The sequence below is a fragment of the Enoplosus armatus genome, chromosome 15 (assembly GCF_043641665.1).
Source record: "Enoplosus armatus isolate fEnoArm2 chromosome 15, fEnoArm2.hap1, whole genome shotgun sequence".
Lineage (NCBI taxonomy): Eukaryota > Metazoa > Chordata > Actinopteri > Centrarchiformes > Enoplosidae > Enoplosus > Enoplosus armatus.
The window spans coordinates 17,513,918-17,538,284 of NC_092194.1; the positions used below are offsets into that span (position 1 = coordinate 17,513,918).

The 24,367-nt window shown below is 38.2% G+C and overlaps 1 protein-coding gene across 1 annotated transcript in view; it reads left to right on the forward strand.

The window, feature by feature from the left end:
* Nucleotides 1-5,223: 5,223 nt before the first annotated feature.
* Nucleotides 5,224-24,367, forward strand: part of sash1b (SAM and SH3 domain containing 1b) — a 43,772-nt gene continuing 24,628 nt past the window's right edge. Inside the window, exon 1 of the mRNA XM_070920752.1 lies at nucleotides 5,224-5,706. Within this exon, the coding sequence (XP_070776853.1) occupies nucleotides 5,224-5,706 (483 nt within the window). The remainder of the gene's footprint in view (nucleotides 5,707-24,367) is intronic.

Consider the following 24,367-nt stretch of genomic DNA (forward strand, 5'->3'; position numbering starts at 1 on the left):
TATTCTCAGCACAATATCATACACTCTGCATTACCTCAGTCACCGGAGGACTGCCGCGGAGAAGACATTGGCTGACCCAACGTAATGAGAATGGAAAGGAATGGAAGAAGTGAAGCCCTTAGGAATCTCTCTTTCCATTTCTCCTGAGAGCGATGGTATTTATTTAACGTCAGTCTGCAGAACAGGAGAGAGAGGACCTTTCATATCCATCAGTCATGCACTCATATATATCTCATATATATATCTACACACCCTGCTGTTTTGTTCTGAAAGATGAAAGACAATTCTGCAAAACATGTACTTGTGGTGGCCTGACTGCAGTTGTTCTTTTTTTTTTTTTTTCTCTGCCCTTTACGGTGTCTGCCAAACACAGTGGACTTAAATGAGGAGAAAAGTCTGATGACCCCTTGTCCTTCAAATCTAATCAAGTCAATGTAAGTTTGTATAGGAGTAATTGAATCAATGAAGGACATGTATATTTTTGTTTTGCTGGTCTAAATTATTTTTAAGAGTATGACCTCTGTCCTTTTGTCAGTCTCTTTTTGTCATGTTTTGTCCAGAAAGGGCCTTTCAAGCACTTAGAACCGTAGAGAATAGACAGGGAGATGATGAATCTATTGCCTCTCACCGAATAAGGGCTGGTAGTACACTAGTTCATCACCGACCATTCCTTTTTACAGCATTTTCCAACCAAGTTGTTTTGGGTGAGAAAGACAAATGGCACGTTTTCTGAGAGTCACTTTGGTTTTTATTTAAAATTAGACTATTTATTGGAACCGTGTAATAGATAGGAAGTAAAAGAAGTAAATTTAAGTTTTTTTCCTTTGTCAGTTAGATGGGGAAAAAAGCGCTGAAACTGTTTACCCCCAATGAAGAGTTTACATTGATCTATCAGAAAAATGAAGAGTTGATACACTGGAAATCCCCTGAAGGTCTTATATTCTAGCTTTCAAGGGGCTGTAGCTAAATCACATATGAGAAAAGATGATGTGTTGAAGGACAAGACAAAGATTGTCCCTAGTATGATTAGCATAAATGTATATTTTGGTTACAATTTTTTTTGTGATAAAGATTCTATCTATACATGTTTATTCAGATTTCTTTTTTTGGCATTCTTTCCTAGCTGATGTTGATTTTTATCTGGTTTCTCAATGTGTAGGGAAAAAAGCATGTGTCTCTTACAGCACAATGGAAATGGTAATGCTGTCTTTGTATTCGTAGCTGCCAGTAGACATGACCAAGTGTTCCACACAGTGCCACTGGTCATCTCTCTCTCAACCATTCACTTAAAAACTGTTTCTCTTCTGCCTTTGCCTCATGACGCATATATGCTAACCTCTACCTATGTGTATGTCTGTGTGTTTGTGAACATACATATATTCAGGAATATGTGTATGGGCGCCAATATTTATAATACTACATAGATACAGTGTATTACAATAGGTCTTTTGAGGTTTTTGTTTTTGCTTGACAGTGTTTTTCAATGTGATTAACTAGAATTCTATTGTAATTAGATTTCTTTTTCATGAGGTGCAAGGATATGCTGCTATTTGTGTCAATGTAGGAGCATTACCTGTTGGTCTTTTATTTTGAAAAGAGAGACTTTGTCAGTCCAGATTGCTGCCAAATGTTGTAAATAACGGGACAGCTGGACACAAATCTGACAGTGCAGGTTCAGGCAACGTGACATACTGTACGCTTGTGGCCATGTTCTTTTTCCGACACCAAAGAGTTGCTTAATTTCACAGAGTTGTCTTGATTTTTCCCAAACGGTAAGGGTCAGTCTGGATACCTTGGACAGCACTCTTAGTCAAGAAGTCTACTGTGTGTAGGGGGGGATAGTAGATTGGCTTTAGCTTCTTCTTATGGGCATGCCACCCTCATTAGTCAAATTGCTGCACATGTGTTCAGAGGACAGGCAAAAAGAATTTGAAGGGTTTTATTCCAAAATGAGATTTCTACCAAAGAAAATCATGCAACACTGACTCATGGAAAATGGTTGCAGGCATGAAGTAAAACTGTTAGGTGTTTTGATCCATTTTCTTAGATTTTAAAGTATTTAATCCTGTATACTGAGATGGTGAGCTATCAATTACACCACAAATGGTTTATCCAAGATGGAAATACATCATTTTGGAATAAAACCCTTCACTTTTAGCTGGCTGATTTTAATCGACTCTACTGTATACTACTGAGATAAACCCATTTCAAAGAGCAGTTATGTGGGTTTTGCACTATTTTTTGTACTTAAAGTAATTTTGTTAGTATGATTTTTAGTGTGTTTATTCTTTCGTATTCCATTTTCTTCTTTTAGAAAGGACCAAAACATGACAGAACCTATGCTTATCTATGTCATTTGCCAATTATGCTGATTGCTTCACTCTCAGATTTGTTTTCAACGTCAAGTTAATGATACTATGATATATTTATATATTTGAAAACAAATATATATATACTTTTAATTTCAAGAATCTATTAAAAATGAATACCTTTAATGTAATTTTGGGATAGAATAACTCACATTAATGTCCAAACAATGGTTGTGCATAATTATCCACCATCCAGACATGAAAATAAACATTTTCTGGTTATATATTGAACATGTTCATCTCTGCTACTGCAGGAGGGTCATCTCCTCTTGGTGGGCCGCTGAGTCTTTCTACAAAGTGTGGCCTCGACTTTAAAGTGCTTCAGTTTGCAACATATATGTCCTAAATGGTCTCTTATTGCACATTGAAGGATGCATGATATTAAGTGTTTACAAACTTGAAACAACCATGTATTATCCCTCTTAGAGATTTGTCTGTTCTGGCATTTGTATTTACCACCATGTTGAACAAAACTGAAGTTCTCCTCACATATCAGATACGTGTCCCATTTTCATTTGATCATGCCAGTTGTATAAATGTGAGAGATTATATTTATTTTATTGGTACATCTGTTTATGTTACTGTTTGCTTCATGAAAACTCTTGCTTTCTTGCGCTGTAGAAATGCATAGAAAGCTAAGCTAAGCTCACAGCACCGTGCAGGAGAGCCAAGGGTTTCTCAGTCGCCATACTTCCATCCATCTGTCTGTCTTCTGGGATGAATATCTGTGGCGTTGCAGTATTTTCTCATAGTAGGCAATTTTTGTACAGTTTTACTAAAATAAATTTCACATGGATGTCTGACTTAATCTGCTGCCACAAACAATTTAGACTGTAGATACAGTATATATATATATTATTGTGCAATGGAAAATAAATGTAAAACCAATCATAACATGTTTTGTCTTGTGTTTTCTGTTCCGTGTGTTCCTGTTTGCTCATTGACTCAAAATTAATCATTTACTGATTCTTGTGTGGAAATTCTTTTTGGACATCAGTGTCCCTGATTTATACCACAAATATTTTGTGCACATTTAAACTATGCTATAATATATTAGATATCTGAACAAAGTGGCACAAATTATTTTTTGTTGTCACTTTTCACATAGTCAGACATCATCAGACAATTTTCTTGCAGACAAACTGCAAGTTGTGGAAGATATATCTTCTCTAAAAGTTACTTGAATGACTTTCTTGCATGTAGTGTCCTCATCCTGTATTATAGCTTGTAATGTGATTACAACCCTAACAACCCTAACCCTAACCCTATCTTTCTGGTGTTTTCATTTTACTTGTTTGATTTAGAGATGCACCTATATACACTGGCATACCATAAGCTGTAAAAAAAACAATGTCAGTGTCAGTCCTTTGTCATTTTAGTGTCAACATTTGGCCACTTATAGGATTTGTCTTGAAATTATTTCTCCCCGCTAATACTATGTCACTTATGTAGTTATGATGTGCAACTGCCGTTAAGGATTATTGAAACCTACAGAACTTAATGTTAAATTATAGTAGAGAGCCATCAGTTTAAAAAATCCAAATATGTCAAGCAGAATTTGGGGGAAATTATTTAAAAAATGTGCATAATATTTAGAGTATTTCCATTTCTAAGATGTGGCCTGAATAAACATCATGGCATCCTGGGTTTGAGTATCACATGTAATTTAAGCATCACGGAAGTGCCGGAAAAGCCAGATATTACATATATACACTGTTTGCTCAAATCCCCAATTATTTTCCTGTATTTTTGTAATTGGTTTTATTTTGTTTTTTTTATGTATTTATTTTTTTATTCTCGAGTCCTACATTTCCCAGAAGCCCCTGCAGGTGGCGCCGGTGCTCTCCGAACTCCCGTCATCCAGCGGGGCGAAACCTACAGCAGTGACTGGAGCAGAGGCTGAGCATCATCCTCACACCGACTGAACCGGCGGATGGAGCGGAGGGACACCAAAGTTGAATACGGTGAAAGCTAGCCACAAAGTCAGCCACAACAAGTGCACTCTGAAGAGGTATAGAGGTTTGTGTTTTTGTGTTTTTTTTTTAGTTTTTTTTTTTTACAGTAGTTAATTATATATCGCTCTGGCTTCAGCGTCAACCTTTTAATTTTGGCTCCGGATGAATGTTTGATGGACCGGAGCGTCTTGCTCTGCGACCGTTGCGATGAATGAAACAAAGAGGATGGATGCAGCCTGAGAAGACGCCAACTGTTAACCTTACGGGCTTTTCTCTCCCATCTTTGGCAGAGGGTAACTTCACAGAAATGTGGTCAACCCGGTTAAAGGCTTTTCTCACCAGCTAACGTTAACTTTACGATTCCGTCGACGACAGAAAGTAGCTAACAGTTAAATAGACTGAATTTCAAAAGTGCTTGCGTCATACGCTTCAAACTAACCGTTAACGTGAGTTTAACGGTTAAAGACGTTAAATGTGTCTGTTGGACTCTTTCGGCTTGAAAACAATCCTAGCTACTTCATGTTGAGGATTTCGCCATTCAACCAAACACGTCTCCCGGAGTTGTGGAAGGTCAGGGGCAACAAGAGAGCCTGAACCTGTCTTGCTGGCACCGACTTCGCTGTTCAAGAGAACTTCAGCAGGGCAGGTGTTTCGGCCAGGGTTGGAAAGCTTCTGACAGATAATCTTACATACAGCCACCCTGCTGTCTCCTAATATGTATTCACTGGGTTTTCTATTGCTCTGGTCACAGCTAATAGATGTGTCTAATTTGGAGAATTGAACTTGGGAGTTACATGGACCACAGTGCTGCCGGACTGCCTCTGCACAAACCCCAGCAGCAGTGTGAACAGAGATGATGATATGCCCTTAAGGTAGGCCTCCTTTTATCCTGTTTTAAGATGAGCCAAGGGCCAAACCTTGTCCTGGAGTGGCTGTCGAAGCTCCATCTGGCCCAGTATGTGGAGTCATTCATTGACAATGGGTATGATGACTTGGAAGTTTGTAAACAGATTGGGGAGCCCGACCTGGATGCCATCGGTGTCCACATTGAGTACCACAGACACAGGCTGCTCATAGCAGTGCAGAAGCTAAAAGATGAAGACAAAAGGAAAGCACCCAGCTATTATTTCACCTTAGAGCCTCTGGGTCCTTCTACTTGCAGCCACTCGCCACACTCGCACGGAGAAGATGACTTCAGGACTTTGGGGTCACGCTCGCGGACTACAGGAATACACCAGGCCTCCTGTCCTGGAAACCATAACCCCAGAGTCACAGATTGCGATGACTTTGTGACTTATCCCAAACTGAAGCTCAAGGTACTGATAAGGGATAAACTTGCAAAAGATGGAATCAACCTGGGAGAAGCACCTTACACCTATAAGGTAGGCCATTTTTACTTCCTTTTTTATAATATGTTGATACTGAATGCTGGCTCTTAAAGCATTGTCTCATGGAATTTAACACGCTTACTTTATTATGTTTGTGATGAAGAGTGTGACCAATTTATTTGATGGCGCTGACGTCCAATGATTCTTCTTTGTTGCTCCAGGGATGCTTTGGTTTCTCTGGCAAAGGCGTACTGAGATTCACTGTAGTGTTGTTAAATTTCACTTTCTCTTAATTAATCAAAACATTGTCTTGCTAGGCCCCAAGTTCATCTACTGTTTTTTTTTTTGATTTACTTAGATTAACAAGATTTATCCTCTGATCTTCACTGTACATTAAAAGGAGTTTAATTATCATAAGTTCACTGCATTTCAAGTGTTATTTACTTTACGTTTAGCAATAATGTTTTTGATTGCTAATTGCAAGATTGGTTCGATCTACATGTCGAAGTGTCCTTGACCAAGACATGAATATCAATTGCTAGACCTGTGCGTTGTGCTATATAAATGTAGTCCATTTACCGTGAAGAAATGGTAGGTAGCTCAAGTGGCAACAGTAGCCATAGTAGTGCAAAACCTAATAAGCCTTATACTTTACAGTTTACACATAACCACTAAACAAGTTAAAAATCCTCTGACCTTTGCTGGCAGATGTCAGCTGGTCAGATGGTTCACTCTGCCTTGATATTTACTCCACAGATGATAGATTTACTGACAGCATGCCATTTTATTTCTGAGGATCTTTTCTGTTCTGACAGCTGTCCAGTTTGTGTTGACTGCAGAGACTGTTAGTTAATGTAATTGCAGAGGATAGTTATTCCGCTTTGGCATCGACCAAATCTGTTACACTCAGCTTTTCATCTGGCTGGCCTCAGATCATTTGCCAATCTGACGCTATCAGTGGAAGGCGTGATTGACAGATTCTGGATTTGATTATTTCACAGAAAACAGATGTTTACTATTACACTCAACATGGTACACTTGTGATATGAATCTGTTTCAGCTGTGCTGCAACAGACGGTCAGAGTGAATCCCTGCGAAGCAGCACTGTTGCACACAGCCCCAGAATATCTTTACACTTTCTGACATAAGGCACAGTTTCTGTTCTCAGCAGTGGCACTTAGCCAGGAGAGAACTTATTCCTTAAATGTACATTTAAACTCATCTTGGTTTTGTCTTTCCTGAGCAGATACAAGCTTAAAACGCTGCCCACCAATAATGAATGAATGTGGTCTGAGAGACTGGCGAGCCAGGTGCAGCTTTCCAGTTTGATTCAGCTGATCTTTGTGTCATAACAAATCAAAGAGAATATTGAGTCTGCCTCACTAGAGTGCCTTTACACAAGCCTTCCTAGTGTGCAGTCCTATGTGCCCATATGTAAAATTGTGTAGTGTTTGGTGGATTCTCAATTATTCTACTAATAACAATCTAATTGGAAAAGTTCACCCCTCTGCGGTGCTATTAGCTTAAAATAGGTGCACTGTACCAACAGTACTGCATGTTTCTGGCCATTTTTCACAGCTACAGCATGTACTGTTCATGAAAAATTCAGAGGCTATAAACTACTAAGTGCAGAAGCACTTTGTGATTCACTTCCAACCTTTTTGTAGGTTACAGCCAATACTGGCACAGTTAGATTCACCCAGAAAAGTTTCTTTCATTCTTTAGACTTTAAAGCATCACCAGCTCTGGAGTCAGCACAGCCATACAAGGGTTTTAAGTTCATTCACAGGGCAAACCTATGAAAGATGTGACTGAAAGAGATTTTACAGTAGTGAATGGGATAGCTACGCTTATGCTTTACTAGTTAGTTGATGCAGCCTATACAAAGTACAAATGACTGCAGCTAACTAATCATTTGTGCTTAAATTTAGTTCTCCAGCCTTACACTGTGTGGTTAACATTTGGAGTATTATGTCGTCCTGCTACATTTCAGCAGGAAATAGGCCAACCTTTTTGGCTCATTAGATTTGGCCCATTTGATCCTTATCACTACCTACATTATGAGGACATGCATTATAATACTATTCATTTATGGTGTGAATATTGAGTACGAGCTTGATTTGGAGCAGCTCATCGTTTGGCAGTTCAGGTTCATCAGATTTAGCCCATTGAAGAGTTGCAGAATGCAGATATGTAGGCCAGTACGGCCCATTTTTTCACCAGGAATAGCAGACAGCAGCTTCAGGCTAAGTCTGGCTCTGCCAGCAATACGTCTTTGCTTAAATTTTGTGCGGAGCTGGGCCAAATATCAGTATGATATTAATATGATATCAATATTGTGATTTGTGATTAAATATTGTCTGGGATTTTCTTTTCAGATTTTAAAGATCTGAAACACTGTGGCACACCTTGGAAACTCTCTCTGTTACTCTATAGTGCCAGTTGTGTTTAATCTAGGTGAGATCAAACAACAGTATGGTGTGGTGTCCTTAGGCCCTGTTCTGTCCACAGTTCAGGACTTGCAGTGCTTTGGATCTATAGTCAAACAATGCCTTTGCCTCTCAGTCTGGGTTTGGTAGTGCAATCAATTCCCAAAGAGAAATGTGCTTTTCTGACAATTCTGTATGCATGACTAGTTCACACAGGCCTGCAGGACGCATTAGGGACTGTTACAGAGAGAAAAAAAGTAATGCGATAAAACCTGGTTGAGCTGTAAATGACCTAAACACTGGCACCATGACGAAAGCATATTAGAGATTTCCACAAAATAGACGTTACACAAGAGTAACATAGAAAAGCAAAATACAACCTAAAATGAAATTTCCAAGACATTGTTGAACCATGAACTTCTCTCTCCCAACGGTAGAAGCCAAAGAAAGAAACGTTTCACAGCCAGCTGAGGTTTCAGTGTAGCTGTAAAGGTCCTGTCATCACGTGTTGCAGTCTAGTGTTTTGATATAGTTTTGTGTTTTTTGTCACGCAATCCTAGACTGACTGGTCATGTTGTAGGAATAACATGAGTTTTGAATTGAAAGGTAGATTTCAAACATTACACAAAATGCATTCACATTCACATTGGCAAAGATTACTGACTTCACGAAATTGTTCTAAGCTACAGTGTGCCACTTCAAAATGTTATTGCACACATAAGTAATGTAATACTGTAAAACACTCCAGATGAGAGAGTATCTGCTCACAAAAATAACACTTCCTGTCTGTGGATAAGTGTCCATACCTGACATCAGAAGTTTCAGTTGGTGGGAATGGGATGCTCTTCTATGCTGCAGCCTCACCTCTTGGTCTCGTCTAAAACCGTCTAAAACCTAAAAATCTAAATCTTGCCTTGTGTTAATTTAAAATTTTGTTGTTAACTTCAGCAAGTTCCCATCAAGGTGATTAACAAGCTTTCTAGATGTGCATCAAATTATTAGCTTTGTCATTTGACAGCAAAACAGGCATTATATTGTCCATCACATCCAGACCCTGTTGGGAGGGATTCCTTTTAGAGCTGTCTTTACAATGACCCTCAAATCCCCAGAAGGCCTCTTTGCAGGGCCCGGCCTGAAAAACATCCTCAGAATAGGCAACAAATCTTGTTCTGAAGATTTCCCTGTGTTGCCCTGCCAGAGGATCGGAGGACAAGCAAAACCAGCAGGTCGCTTTTGACAGAAGAAAAGCCAGTCTGAATAGAGCCTGGCGAAATACAAGCTCTGCAGCAGCTGACAGCTGTCGCTGCCTTTGTCACTATAAAATGGAGACGGAATAGAACTGTTTGTTGTAGAACAAAATTGGTTTTAAAACACCAGCACCGACTTTACTATAAGAACTGGTGCAACATTATGTGGAGGAACACCTGTAAATAAATGAGAGAAGTGCTTTTGTAGTTTAATGGTTGATGATTTCTTCTGTTTACTTCAGTGCTTCACTCTTAAAACAAGGCAACTTTGAGGTCAGCTGGGACCTTTCTGTTTGGAGTTTGCATGATTTCCCTGTCCCTACATCAGTCTGTCTTTGGGTGCTCCAGTTTATTTCCACAGTATAAAGACAGGCAAGTTAGGTGAATTGGACACTATATTGCCTTTAGGTTTATTTGTGAATCGTTGTCCACCTATATGTGTCAGCTCTGAAATAGACAATATGAGCTGGGACAGGCTCCAACCGCTTATGCATAGGATAAGTGCATACAGATAATGAGATGATGGATGGATAGAATAACTTGTTACTCGCTGTGTAATCTAACTTACATGTCTGGTAAGATTCTTGTAAGGGTGGACAAGGGTGGACAAGAATAATTGACCAATTTATGTCTGACCATTAATTGACAATAAATGAAAAAAAGATGTTTTAAACTACCTCCAGTATGTCCGAATCTGTAAAACAAAAATATTGTGTTGTAAATGTGCTAAACCTTTAACTCATTATCATTATCATTATTATCATTGTTGCAGATCGGGTCTCGGCTAGATTTGACCGATCCACATTAAATATAGTTTCTTCATCAGTGTCACTATGAAATTCTGTGTTTCCACTGTCATTCATTGAGTCTGAGCAGGCCACCAACTCACTTATTATTCCTGCAGCAATCCCTGGCCTCATGTTACCCTACATAAAAAAGTCAAATGATTTCCATGCAGTGAGGTATACACATTTTAATAATGAGGGCAGATAACCTGAGTTGAGGTGCAGGAATCTTTATCAAGACAGACAGAAAAAGTCATGGTGCATCCATAATTATCACTCGTCATACTGCCTGCTTCTCTGTTTTGAATATAGCTGTTGAACAAAGGCAAGGCGAGACAGGAGAATCTACTGGATGTTTTAGCTTTGTTTTTCACATTTGGTTGTATTGTAGTGTGTGTCTATCTATTACCACAGCCTTCTTGCTTATCATGTAGTATACTGTAGGTTAGGTGTACTTAGTTGGACTTTATTCATGTTATGTCAGTATAGATTAAGTCAAACCACTGGGCCATTACAGGAATATTGCTGGATTATTGCACTGATAGTGGGGGGGGGGGGGGGGGTTGAACAGCATTGCACATGGCACTCAAAAGCTTAACATGCCATGAACATGCTTGTTGTTTATAGTTTGGAATTCAATAAAATTCCTGTTCGGCTTGTACAGATATCTGTTCCTCTACTCAACAAACAGGACTGTACAAGGACGGCTGTCCTATTCAGGCACTCCGCATTACATCACTGCAGAGTGAGATCAGAGATGCATATGTTGTTCACACAGGGAATACGATATGATATGTATAATGTAAACCCCAGTGTTAAGCAGGGCATAATCACTGACCTATATTTGTGAATTTAAGATTAGAATTGTCCAGGGTCAGTGGACATTGTTTTGTGTATGGTCTGCTATCCAGTTAATTGTCATTGCAAATGGCCCTCTATCCTCGTGTTGCCTTCAAGTAGAAATTATTCAGAAGAGCATCTGGAGGGGCTTTACCCAGAGCAACCAAGAGAAGTGCATCTTCATCACGCACTTAGTTTATGTCCAGCAACACACAATTTACATACTTACTTTGGACTTAACAATATGAAAGCTCAAGAAGGCAGGGTTTTTTCTTTTTCTTTCTTCTTTGAGTGAAAAGTATTTTGTGTAAACATTTCCCTTCAGCTCCCCTAGCTATTGAAACACTCCTCAGTCTCCAGCCTTTACGTCTCTGTTGCTTCAGCTATTGTAGAACAATGCTAAGTAGGTCTTTTAAACTGTGTGGCGCTCTCTGAATTTAAATCACTGCTCTTTTGCTTTGTGGCAGACACACGCAAGAGGCAGTTAAATTGAGAGAGGAAGTTTGATTCAAGTCTGAATCAAAGCAAGCAGTGAGCCCAGCACTGAATGCTTTGGACTGCTGTCCTTAATGACTGTTTCTGATATTTGACAATAATACATTCCGGGACACAAGAAAGTATTCAGGTGTGGTCAACTAAATATCGGATCAAATATTGTTATATATTATTAGTATTATATTGGCCTGTCATTATAATAATTACACTATATAAACTCAGTGGAATTTAAAAGTCTTTGCACCCATGATTTGTTTATTTAAGGGTTTAAGGATAGAGGGTGTCGTATGTTGTACAGATTGTAAAGCCCCTTGAGGCAAAATTGTGATGTGCGGTATTGGGCTATATAAATAAAACTGACTTAACTTAAATCAGTCCTATAGTTTTTCTTTGTTGATGCATTTGTGGAGATAATAAATAAAAATACATTCATTGCTTGACTTGATAGCTTTGCCTTTGACCTTGCATGGATGTGTTGTGTGTATAAAGATGTTGAGATGCCGAGTGTTGCATCACCACCAGGCTCTTGGAGGTCTTTGAGCCGCACTACATTGACCTTGATCACGTTCCATTACAAGGGTCTAACTATGCTCTCTGCTGGGCTATTTTTATTGCATGTGCAAGATGGGCCATTTCAGCAGGGTTAGCAAGTATTTTCAGTCAGTCAAGCAGAGGAACCTAGTTGCTAGAGGTAGAGTAGAGAGCTTCTCTTTGAAAAGAAAGGCACCGTTACTTTAACGCAGTTATGTTTCTTTTGTTATTTATTTATGCATCAGGTTTTGCATTTTGCATGATTGGATACAATTTATTGGTACATTGTAAAGGTTTTATGTAATTTATACCAGTTTAAGACCCAAGGATTTTACTTACACTACACAGTTTTATTCCACAAAAGCCAGTTAATTCATATATAGTAATTTCATCTATTCTATTTATATGTTTAATTGTAAAAAGGTTCAAATAAATAAATGTCATGATATATTTATCATGTTAGTAAATGTATATATTACCCAGAATACTTGTATCACATTAAAACCCAATATTTAGTAATTTCTTTATAGTTTAATTATTACACTATAAAGACACTGTTTACATTTGCTTCTAGTTACTAAATGTTTTGTCAAGATTCATTAAGCCAACACTGAGACCAACCAAAGCCTAAACAAAATGGTTTAGATGCCCTCAAGCTACAGTAAACCATCATGACTCATATGTCAACACATTTTTACGTGACAATAAATTGGACTTTGCTTTTTCAATCATCATTAGAGATATTGCAATCTATTAGTCCTGTATTTCTTTTGAAATATAGGTCATTTATGGATTGCAGCTTATAGTTTGTTAACATGCTCAGACTCTCTCAGTACATTAGTGCTAATTTCACATGGCACGTATTAAATAAAGTGACTCACTGTAATTCAATGCATTAAGCAAATGCATTAGAAAACAGTTGTGGTATTGGTCCATTCTGCATGATTCTTTTCATAGGAAGACAATGAATGAAATGCTTGGCAGGATTACATAGGCTAACTTGATTTTGGTCTCTGAACCTGGTTCTTTACTATTATATTGTGGTATTAAGTGTGTTTGTCTCCAGTGTAGTGCTGCCTTTTAATACAGTGTGCAGCTGTTGAGCTATTGAATTTTGAATTAACTCTACCACACCACTATACTGCCCCAGATTATCCTCAAAGAGAGCCTCACTTTTGTACAACATAGTATTGATTTGACCTAGTAATTAAGAGCTTTCCATTCAAACACTTGGCATACTTGCACAAAAAAAGGGATTTGATTAATGAGTACCATGGTGTGCTGAAATCTAGTGAATTTCTTGTCTTCATCTATATTATTATTATTATTATTATTATTATTGTTATTTTTTATAAATATTCCCTGGCACAAATGCTAGTAGTTGCCCGTTGCTCATTCAAAAGGATGAAAAGAAAGAAGAAAACCACACACAGTAGTTGACATGTCAAATCTCTGCAGATGTTTGTCAGTCAGCTTTAGAATTCACTTCAAGGTCAGTTAAGCACTTAACATCCCGTAACACCAAAATACATCTTCCCGAATGATGCTTTCAGGCAGATGTGGGCCCACTACATCTCTCAAGTTGTCTGGCACTAGTGCTTCAACTATTTCCAGGACTAAGTCACAATAGAGGTAGCTTTTAGTTTTGTTAGCTACAGTAACGTCCTGTCAGTACACTAGAGACACTAGACACTAAATGTTTTACTTGAAAAACAAAAAACATTAAAGGTTTATTTCCAAGTTAAAATTTAATCATTTCTCTGTCTAGAGGTCTCTCTGTTCTGTGTACAATCCTCTTTGAGCTTTTGTTACTTTACCATCGCCACAGTCTCTCCACAGTTTTATCTGACAAAGCTTCCAACCAGATCAAACTAAAGCCTTTTGTTTCAGGTGGGCTACAACAATAGTGAGAAGATAAACATGAAAGGAGCTCAATTTTAATGTTAAATTCTGTGGTGCAACTCTCTTAGAGGCATTCATAAATCAAACACAATGTTTTTCCCTTGTTTGGGGAAGAGTTGACCTTTTGAACTTAAAGTGTGGAAACACCCACTGAAAATGAGTCAGCCTGGCAGTTACAGTGGAGACTACACCAACCAACGAACTATGGGAAGTGGTTTATATGATGATGACAACAAGAAGCTTCATATTTTAAATTTGAGGCTCAGATCTGGTTTGTCTGATCCCTGAGTGGTTAAATGCCAACCCAATTATCAGCAAATTAATTTAGCACTGTACCCACTGACAATGCCATGTCAGGCAACAGTAGGTCTAGAAAAGATTTGGCCCTTCTTACATTTTGTTCCCTTAACCGGTTTGAATGCAGATCAAACACTACTTGGCTCTGGCATTTTTATTAACTTTATTGACTTTCATGACATTATTATCAATTATGTCCTACCTGAGTAGTCTGAGTAGTCTAAAAAGAAGAGACGACAAGCGAGAGGGTGCATGTGGGTTAGTGAGAGAGACAAACTGACATAGCTTAACTTTATATGGTGCTTTATGTAACATGCAGTAACTCAATGATAATCAGAAATTAACGTATGACAGCATTCTTGTGAATGTGGTCAAACGCTGGCTAGAATGCATATTCCGTAGACACATTAAGTTTATTTTAAAGCTTTAGTTTCTGTTGTGCAAATATTTCTGAAATGGCCAATTGGACACTTCCGTGTTTTGACTTTAGTGGCTTACAGTAAATCTCAGGCTTCCAATCCATCTGTGTGACGTTTTGGCCCATTAGTGATATGGCCCTGAAGGGCCAAGGGATTAGACTTACGCCACTGTTACAGCTTGTGCAATGTGCCATGACATGTCATCATTTATCCATCAAGTCAGGGTTGATCTTTTTCTGTTATCTGTATGTGGTTTTGTACTGTCTAAGGTATTAGATAGTATCCAGTGATAAAATAAAATAAAAAATAAAAACCAATCAAAATAAAGATAATTGGAAGTGAAGAAAAAGGCTAAAGACTGGATGTGATTAGAGCTTAGTGAGACGTTTTACAACATTTTATATTCTTGTATTTGCCTGTATTGTTTATGTAAACTTATTTTGAAATGAAGCAAAGTTTGTGTTATATATTGCGTTATTATTTTGTTCTATTTTTACATCATAAATAAACTGCTGTTGAGCAGTAGTGTATTGGCATTTTTAGAGGTGGGGGAGTGCATTGTTGCTGGCTCTCCCATTGACAACAGAGTCACAGGAGTGATATTTCAGTAAAATACTCTATTCGAACTGCATTTTGGCCTTTCTAGTGTAAATCCTACTGTGCAGAGGACAGTGGGAATACACCGTATATACAGTGTGAGTAGCAGTCACACATCAGTTCTAGTTTGCCTGTTTGTCCAGTGACAGTCTGCAGTAGCAGCTTCCCCACAGAGTCTGCTGCTGCTTCCATCCACTGGTAGTCTGCAATCTAGCGGTTGACGGCTTGGTCTTCATCCAGCTGTGTAGTATTGGTTGGATCAGGGCAAGATCTGCCCAAACAAGTGACCTTTCATACAGTAAAAACAGCATTGTACCTGACCTTTCAGGGAGGCTATAGGAAAAAGCCAAGGGTCACACTGCTGTAGTGCAGTGAATACTGCATCTTCAGATTATGACCCACTTTCCACTACTCTTCCTCTCCACAGCAGTGAAGACCCTCCTCCCTTATGAATTTCATATGACAAGTCAACTGACACTATTGCATAGATTCAACCACAACAAACTGTTAGCTGAGCTGCTTTCCTGGTGAACCATTTGCATAAAATATGGAATTTCTTGTATTCACTGCCATGTGAAATTAAGGATGCAATTCTTAAATTCATCCCCATTATCCTGCGTTTGGTTTCTTGAGAATATTTAATGTGCTTGATATCACCCTGTCAGCATACATAATGTATTCACTCCAATCCAAGTTGTATGGAGCAGCTGTAGCGCATTTCTGTTTGTTTTGCCTCAGGTTCACCCATTAGCCTCCTTTTTTCAGTCTCAGTGGATTATTATAAGCTCATGTGAACTGTTAGTTGTTTTTCCCTCCTCATGTGAAAGCTATATGGGAAATGTTGTGGCTGCTAGATAATTGTCACTCAACTCAATAAAAGGTTTTTAAAGATTAGTTTTATTGTGTTTCATTTTTTGATATAGTTTTAAATGAAAAAAAGAAAACATCTGCAACTATAATACATGTTTAAAATATTTAAATGATTCATGTTTTTGCAGCCATTATTGTATATTGATACATTTTGTCCTAAATCAGGATGCTATGTGGATTTTATTCTAAAAATGTTATAAATGTGAGTAGAGCAATTATCTTTGTACTACAAATCTTTTATCCAATCCTTCACTTTGTATAGACCAAGGTTGGAAACCTGAGCCTACAAAAACAACTGAGTTATATTCTGGAAGTAGGAAATGCAAGTGCTATCCACTGGAGTGATTGCATTAATGCATATGTAAGTCAAGTCTTACAGAAAGCATAGAAAATCATGGACTGCCTTAGTTGCACCTTTCAGGGAACATCTGATCCACTGCCTTCAGGTTGCAGGATTACGCAACTAAATCAAGCAGACCACTGAGTCCACAATTCAAACCTGTGAAACTGTATGGAGTACTTGCTGCAGGGGGGCGCCACACTTTGCATTGTTAATTGGATAAATCTAAATGTTATGGTGTATTTTTAACTTCAGCAGTGGCTGAGACCTTACCTTGGTTAAACTAAGGTAAAGAAATGTCAAATTGAAGTCAATGCTCAGATGACTGTTAAACAAAAGTGCTACTATGTGCCACACATGACAGGATCAGACTACGTTTCCAGTGTGTTTTACCTCGATTGCCCTTCATCAAAAATGCGTTCCTTTTCTGTGTTGAACATTTTAAAAAGGGTAGGAACGGGTAAAAAACAGTAGGATCCACATAAGTGCAATACACTGATGTCACGCAATTAAAAATAATTTGCTTTTTCTCAAGTTAGTACCTTCACACCAGGACTGGAAGTTAGTAAAGGTGATGACCAAGCTTTTTTGCTAGTGAGTAATAAACATTGTTAGTAGTAAATGGAAGAATATTTACTAGTCACTTGTGCATAGCACAGCTTGTCTCTGATCCAAAGACACTGTTTTATCTTTGCTGTTTGGAAGACAATTAGTAGTTTGCTGTCATATTTTTGTAGATCAGAATTTAACCAGGCAAAATAAAGGTATCAAATAATTATTGGTTGATGATTATGTTGTGCATTGAGAAAGTGATAAATATATATCTCTCATTGTTTGACCATAATGGACCTCCGTTCAAGGTTTACAGCCAGCTTTGAATTGTCTTTGTCTTGCTTCTCATCAGTCTCATCAAGTGTTTCCAAGTTGTATTTTGCAACATATTTTACATCTTGAATATATGTGGCAATTCTTTGAATAATGGATATCAATGTTTTTCTTGCCTCAGTGACAGTAAAGAAGCCTGTTCCACTAAAAAAGCTTCTGAAGAGCAGGCCGTGCCTCTTGGGAAAGTAGATGGCAGTGAGCGGAGATCTTTGGTGTAATAGTGTATGTGTACTGTACGACTACAATGTATCCCTAAGGTGAACACTGTGAAGCCGAGGGAAAGTGATAGTGCTGTAAGAGTATGTTTCTGAAACCATTAGGGTGCCTGTTGTGTTATCAACTGAAAGAATCAGAGCAAACAAAATTGTTGGCTTCGCATATCCGCATAAGAAGTAATGCCTGTTGTAAAATATTGATTGTCACTTTTTATATCTGTACAGGACACTGCTGAAGTTTGGGTCTAGAGGCTTTGGTCAGTTTTCTCTATGCTTTTGTTGAGAACCAGCAAAGTTGCTGGTGGTTACGTTTCTCCTCTGTGGTGCCTGTTTGATTGTGTAGTCGTGGTGGTGCTGGAGGGTTTCATAGTGCTACTCACTTTTGCTTACATTCTTACGTCTCACTGTTTATTGTAGAATCTTTGTTTGGAGGGCTTAGTGAAAGGGTTGTTGATGTTGGTATGCTTAGTCTTTAATCTTACAGTGGGACGCTGTACAGTGTGTTGGGGGTTACCAACTGTCAATGCTATGTAAAAGATTAAAATGTTGAAGGCTGAAAAGGTCACTTACATCGTTCAATTGACTTCATGAGATGAGCCAATTGTTAAAATGTATGATTTAAGAGTCTATATATCACACTCAGGTTCATCTGCATAATAGTTATTATATATTTTGCAACACCACTAATCTTAAATATAAATGTGAGCAGACAGCAGTGACTTTGAAATTGATTCGATTAGATTGCAATAGCAATTAGCTGTTTTATTGTTCATATAAAACTACTACAAGCACAGATCCTTGAGCCCTACAGGTATGACAGCACTGAGCTACAGATCTGCCATACACATGACCTATCAGATTGAGTATGTTTACAACTCTGAATCCTTGACATGAAACTTGAGACAGGATTGGCCCTTGAAATCTTCATACAGTTGGCATGACTGACTAAATATGAGTTTGTACATATTTGAACACATTTTTCGGGCAGTATACAGGGTTTTAGCCCAGACCACCCTAGTTGACTACCAGTTAAATGCCAGACTATGTCCAATTGTGTTGGAGTAGGTCTCAGACCAAGACAGACCAAAGCATAACACACCTCATTCTAGCCCAAGACCAAAAAAGCCAAAGCTAAACAGTATATATATCTGCATTAGCTGTATACTCCAACCTTGAACATTCAACTAATGATTGAATAACCACTCGATAATGGCAAGTCCAAGTCAAAACGCACCTAAACCGAGACCAAAATTTCACAAAAGTGGTCAAGAAAGTGAACAGAAGTGCTACAAACCTGGGAGTGTTTATCAAGCAGATAAAACTGCATAAAGCTACCATGCTTATGATAAAACAACTATGATAAAGAGCTGAATACTAAAACACAGTCTTCATTAAGTCTTTAGGCTCTAGTCATCTACATCTCTCAGTTTGGGTCATCTCCAGCTATTCACTTAGTGTGACATTGTGTGTTGATTCCCCAAATTCCACAGACGTTGTATGGAGTTGTGTTTTAATAAAGGAAGGAACAGTAGCCAGGCAGCAAGCCCAAAGACCCAGACAGGCTATAAATGTTACAAACATCCTATGGCGTTTGTGCCAACTGGCTTAGTGAAATTTTAAATGAGATGTATTATAGCAGAATTGACCCATACTGCTTAGCACTCAAGTGGACCAAACATGGTAGCTTGAGTAAATCCCTCTTCCCCCACTGCCAACGCTGTGATATTATACAGCTTATGTGTACATAACTCGTTTTTTACGCTACCAGAGGAATCAATGACTTTCAGAAGTCAAAGTTACTACTTCAGTTGATGAGGGTTGTCTTGTCTTTGGATAAATAACAATATTTACTTAAATTCTGTGAAAAATTAGGGGTCGTCACTGTAGACGGCACCTACAGAAGAGACTACAGACTCTGATTAAACTCTTCTGTCTTTATCAAGTGTTATCCATTTTGAAACTGCAGCGATGTTCAGGCAAGGGTGGAATTAATTGGCCCGATTTAATCAATTAACATTTGATTAGAGAATTCCCTCTGGCGCAGTTATATCGATCCCACTTGGTTTGTCTAATTGTAGCTCAGATTTCTGGTTATGTGCTGGATGTCTTTTTTTTTGTTGTTGCCCTTTTTAGAATCTTTTGCATAGAAAAGGCAGGACTAAAATGGGAATCTACATTTTCTCATAGAAAGTCATAGTATGTGGACCTGTTTTGTAATGACTTCCTAGATTATTATTTATTGAAATACAATTCTTTTAACAAGATGAACAGCTACTTTAATTATTCATGCTGTAATTTGTAAGGGCCAAGACATGCTCCCAGGTGTTTAGCCATCCCAGATCATTGACATTATCATTGGGAAAACAAGGGACATTTAAAACTGCATGTGACCAGCACCACAAGTCTTCTTTATATTATTGTTTTATTTTACTTTTGCACGCTCACACCCAACAAATGGACAAAACATAGGCACAGTGAACTAGCTCGGTGTCACATCAACAGTTTGATGGAGGTAAACACATTTATATAATTGTAAAGCTACATTTGGCAAGAGACCCAAATGAGACGCAGCTGTTTGATATCTGTTTTTTTTTTCTGTGACTAACCAACCAATAAAAACGCTTTGGTCAACTATGAGGGGGCAGCCCTAGAAAAAACCTTTTTGAGTATGATAACAAAACCAACACTATCAAAGCACTCCAAAATCCATCCTCACCTCTGCCTAACCCCTTATTTATGCAAAGGTACAGAGGGATTTGCAAAAATCCCTGTGAGAAGTACGTTTGAGATCATACAGCTATTTGGGTCAGTAATGCTTGATTTAGTCCATACACGTATTATGCCAAAATACACAAACATTGCAAAGAAGTCTCAATCAAGAATACTGCTTTTTTTTGTCTGAAATTCTAAACTGCATTTTATTGTTCTTCTACTACTACTACTACTACTACTACTATTACTACTACTACTACTATTCAACTAATGTATGAGCAGTGCATTTTGGGTCGTCATTAGCTCAATGACACCCTGTGGGTGAGTGTTGGTTGAGTACCTTTATGGAGTCTGATCTGGCAGACTGACAGGAGGCCCACTAGCGATTGCATTTATGTCTAACCCTGGCCTGTCTTGCTGCCCACTCTGCTGCAGACTCCCACAGCCATCCACCCAGACATGACAGCTGTGGTAGATACTGAAGCCCGGGGTCCACCTTTGCACTAGCAGGTTTCAGAAGTTGACATGTCTGCTGGCGTGAGTTTGGCTTTCACTGGGATTAGTGCAGACAAGCTAAAAAAAAATTCCATATGTCACAATGAGGCCAGCGTACCACGGCACCAGGACCTCTGGCCCCCTGGTGGGTTCTAGTCAGGATGATTCACTAGTGAGAGTGGTAATGCCTTCAGTCACGCATCTAATGAATATTAAAATAATCTATTTGGAAATGGAGAGACCTGACTCTTAATGTCTTGATTTTCGGCCTGCTGCATACCTCTTCTTGACTATTATCCAAGTAGACAGCTTATATCTTGCAGAAAGTTTCTTAAATGTCACATAGCTGTTATGTCACTGTTATGAACCATGCCAAGCTTTTGGCATTTAAATTTCAAGTTCAGAGAAAAGGTTGTGGATGGTGGCATGGTTTGGAGGTGAACATGTTGTGCTCTCCATGTTAGTAAAATGTCATTTTGATTTGGAGAACATACTGTAACATAATTCTACAATAGCTGAGTGAGGATCAAAGAGAAGAAGGGCAACATTTTATTTAACAATGTAGGTAAAAACATCAGCACAGCGCATTTGTTTTAATCTCCTTGGTGTAGCAGATGGATGGGAAGGGGTTTATCGACAGGGCAGTGAAGGGGTGGTGCCTTTGGAGGAAAGTGTCAACAGGGCTGGAGAATGTTTCATTATTTGCCTTTAGTCAAAATACATGAATGCAAATCAAACCAATTGACCAGGACAGACTTCAAATACTTTTCTGAAATGACTACCGGTGGCAGGAACTGCCAGTTATTTGACTTTGTATCTAATTTTGCATGTTGCCAACGGGTTTATTTGGAGTTAATGCTGAACGCTGTCAAGGAAGATTATTTTTTTCATCTACAATTACGTACGTTACACGTGAACAACATTCACATGCACTTCATGTAGACAAAATCTACAAAATCTAATCTTCAAAAAGACTCTAGGATGATTATTTTTGTATTCATTACACTCTCTTAAATTACACTGTTTTTAGCTGCAGCAAATGTTTATAGTCAGAATTGTGATTGTGAAACCCAGAAGAAAGACTTTACACTGAACTATTAGAGAAAAGTGTCAAGCGAAAATATTTCTGTGGTTTAAATTTTGGCATCTAAGCTTAGTATGGAGATTGATGCCTTACAGCTGTCATTGTTACATTGTTTGTGATTCCTCAAATGAGGAGTTTGAGTTTTCAGTGATTCCTAGAAGAAGTCTTGTTTGTGCCCCATGAGCCAGTGTCTGCCTGTAGGCAGGCTGCATCTATTTGTGGCTCAAATCCACTGTGTTGAATATTTATCACTCAAATGTGCTTTCATGTTTCATTCTCATGTGTCAAGTGTCTGAACATATTACTCAGCTGACTGTGGGTCTTTATCACTTGATCACATACATGTAGTTGAAGCTTGGATGACTTGAACCTTAAAATTGTAGTCTTCAAAGTCTTTCTTAATGAAATGGTGAAGAAAACAAGGGAGAGGTCAGAGCCGCTGACATTTAGCTGTCAGCTTTTTAAAGTTCCTCTCTAGAGTCATCCTTCAAGAGAAATTGATTCAGAGCGCAATACATTTTACATGGATGACATGAGGCAAAGACAGACTCAGACAGGTTCAACCATGGATGTAAATTTGTGAAGTAAAAGATAGCTTCTTGGCTTGTCTCTTTATTACTTGGCTTTTTATTGTAGCTTCCCACAGTGGGTTTTGTCATAGAAAGATTTTGTTTTTTTTAATACAAATGACAAAGAAGTTGTTGTTTTATGTGTGTTTTTATGTGTTTACTAGTAAGGGGTCTTGGGGTTTTAGAGTATTACTTTATTGGGTATTTGTGACCATGGTTTAGAGCAAATTGATATTTAAAGGCCCAGTTGTCCAAAAATAATAATTTCCTTTGAATTACACAGAAGTTCATCCCTGTTTTCCAAGTGGGAATTGATCAGTGTCTTAAGTGCGTACTGCGTACAAAATGTTCCTTACCAGCCTATTCTTAATGTCATTGTCAAGGTTATGTCCAGGTCTGAGTCATTGTATCCATTATTCACACAGTTTTCTTTGATGCCTATGAGACATTATCACATAATTGCCTCCATGGTGGCCAATAAAGACTATTTGAGAAACGTGACTGTGTTCATTTATTATCTCATTAGCACTGTAAAATGACATATTTACGGCTTGTCCCCATTTAAGTTTTACATACTGGAAACTGGATATCACGCAATGAATTTTTATTATGCTATAGTGCTTGTTTTGTTCTTTAATCTGCTTCCATTGTTCTTTGGAGAAGATAAAGTAACCTCCCTGCACTTCAAATTAAGCTCAAGTAGGATTTTCAGTATGTAGATGCTGTCTTGCAGCAGTTTACTGTAGAAAACACCATTCCATAGTGTGTCCATGGAAGGTTTAATCAAATCTGTTGTGGAAGGTGTGTGCAATGTCATACAACTATTCGGTGTTAGTGTTTTTATATTTATAGCCATCATTAACAACCATATTGAAATTATGCACATGTGAAAATCTTATGTTTGATGTAGAGTATATCCCTGAAAGACAAACATAGCTTTAGTCTTTTCTTTAGAGTTTTCTTGTCTCCTTTTTGTCCCTTTGAAAGTTGGAGCTGTCTCTTCTCTTGTTCTCTTTTCCATGTGATTACACCTGGAGGACTTTGGTAGATATGTGCTTACATCCATTTGGTAACCTGGAATGGACATGATTTGCTTTTCCTCCTAAAAATGGTCTCATGGTAAAATCTTTTGTTGAGCAGATAATACTACTGGTACCCAACGCAAATAAACTTGTTTTGAGAGCTTTTTTGGAGGGGGCGCATTATGTTGACAGAAATAACTCTTTCAAAAAAATCTACAGCTTCATGACATGTTATGGTAGATATACAGTTTATTAGGTACACCTACCAAAAAACAATGGAGTCTAATACAACAGTACTACTACGTATGAAGGTTGTAATGTTCAATTTTTCTTAAAACTGTTTTAGAGAAGATGGATATATACATTTGTTTACAGTTCTGTGTCGCTATGTTTAGGCATTTATTTTCCTTCTTACCCACTAGCATGCCTCAAAATGCCTGAGCAGAAATAATGTAGAAATATTTTCCATTTTCTGATCATCCAACCAGATCCTAATTTTGCCCCTTTTACCCAGATTTTCCCAAAGGACAGTTTTTGGACCATTGCCACTAATGAAAACTGTTCCAGTGGATGTCCTCCTACAATTTTCATACAGCTCCGTGATTGTGATTAGGTTTGACTCTTATTATGTCAATCAATATATAATTACACTCAAACTGCTGTCCTAACAATAGCAGCTTGGCCTCCATCTTAAATCAGCTCATATGCAGCACAGTGAGTCAGACTCTTGGCTCCCTTTGAGACGATCACTGTCAGTTCAACTGATAAAATCAGTTACACACTGTATAACCTTGATGTTAACATCTGAACTGCCACAAATGGTACTCACCTTCAGTGTATGAGTTAATGATGCCCAGTGGACAGCATGCTCTCTGAAACACAGAGTTATTTTCAGCTGCGCTGGCAAATCTGGCATCTGTGTCAGTGTCATACATGGTTGCCAGATTTCAAACAACGTGGAAATCCACCCTGAGCTCCATA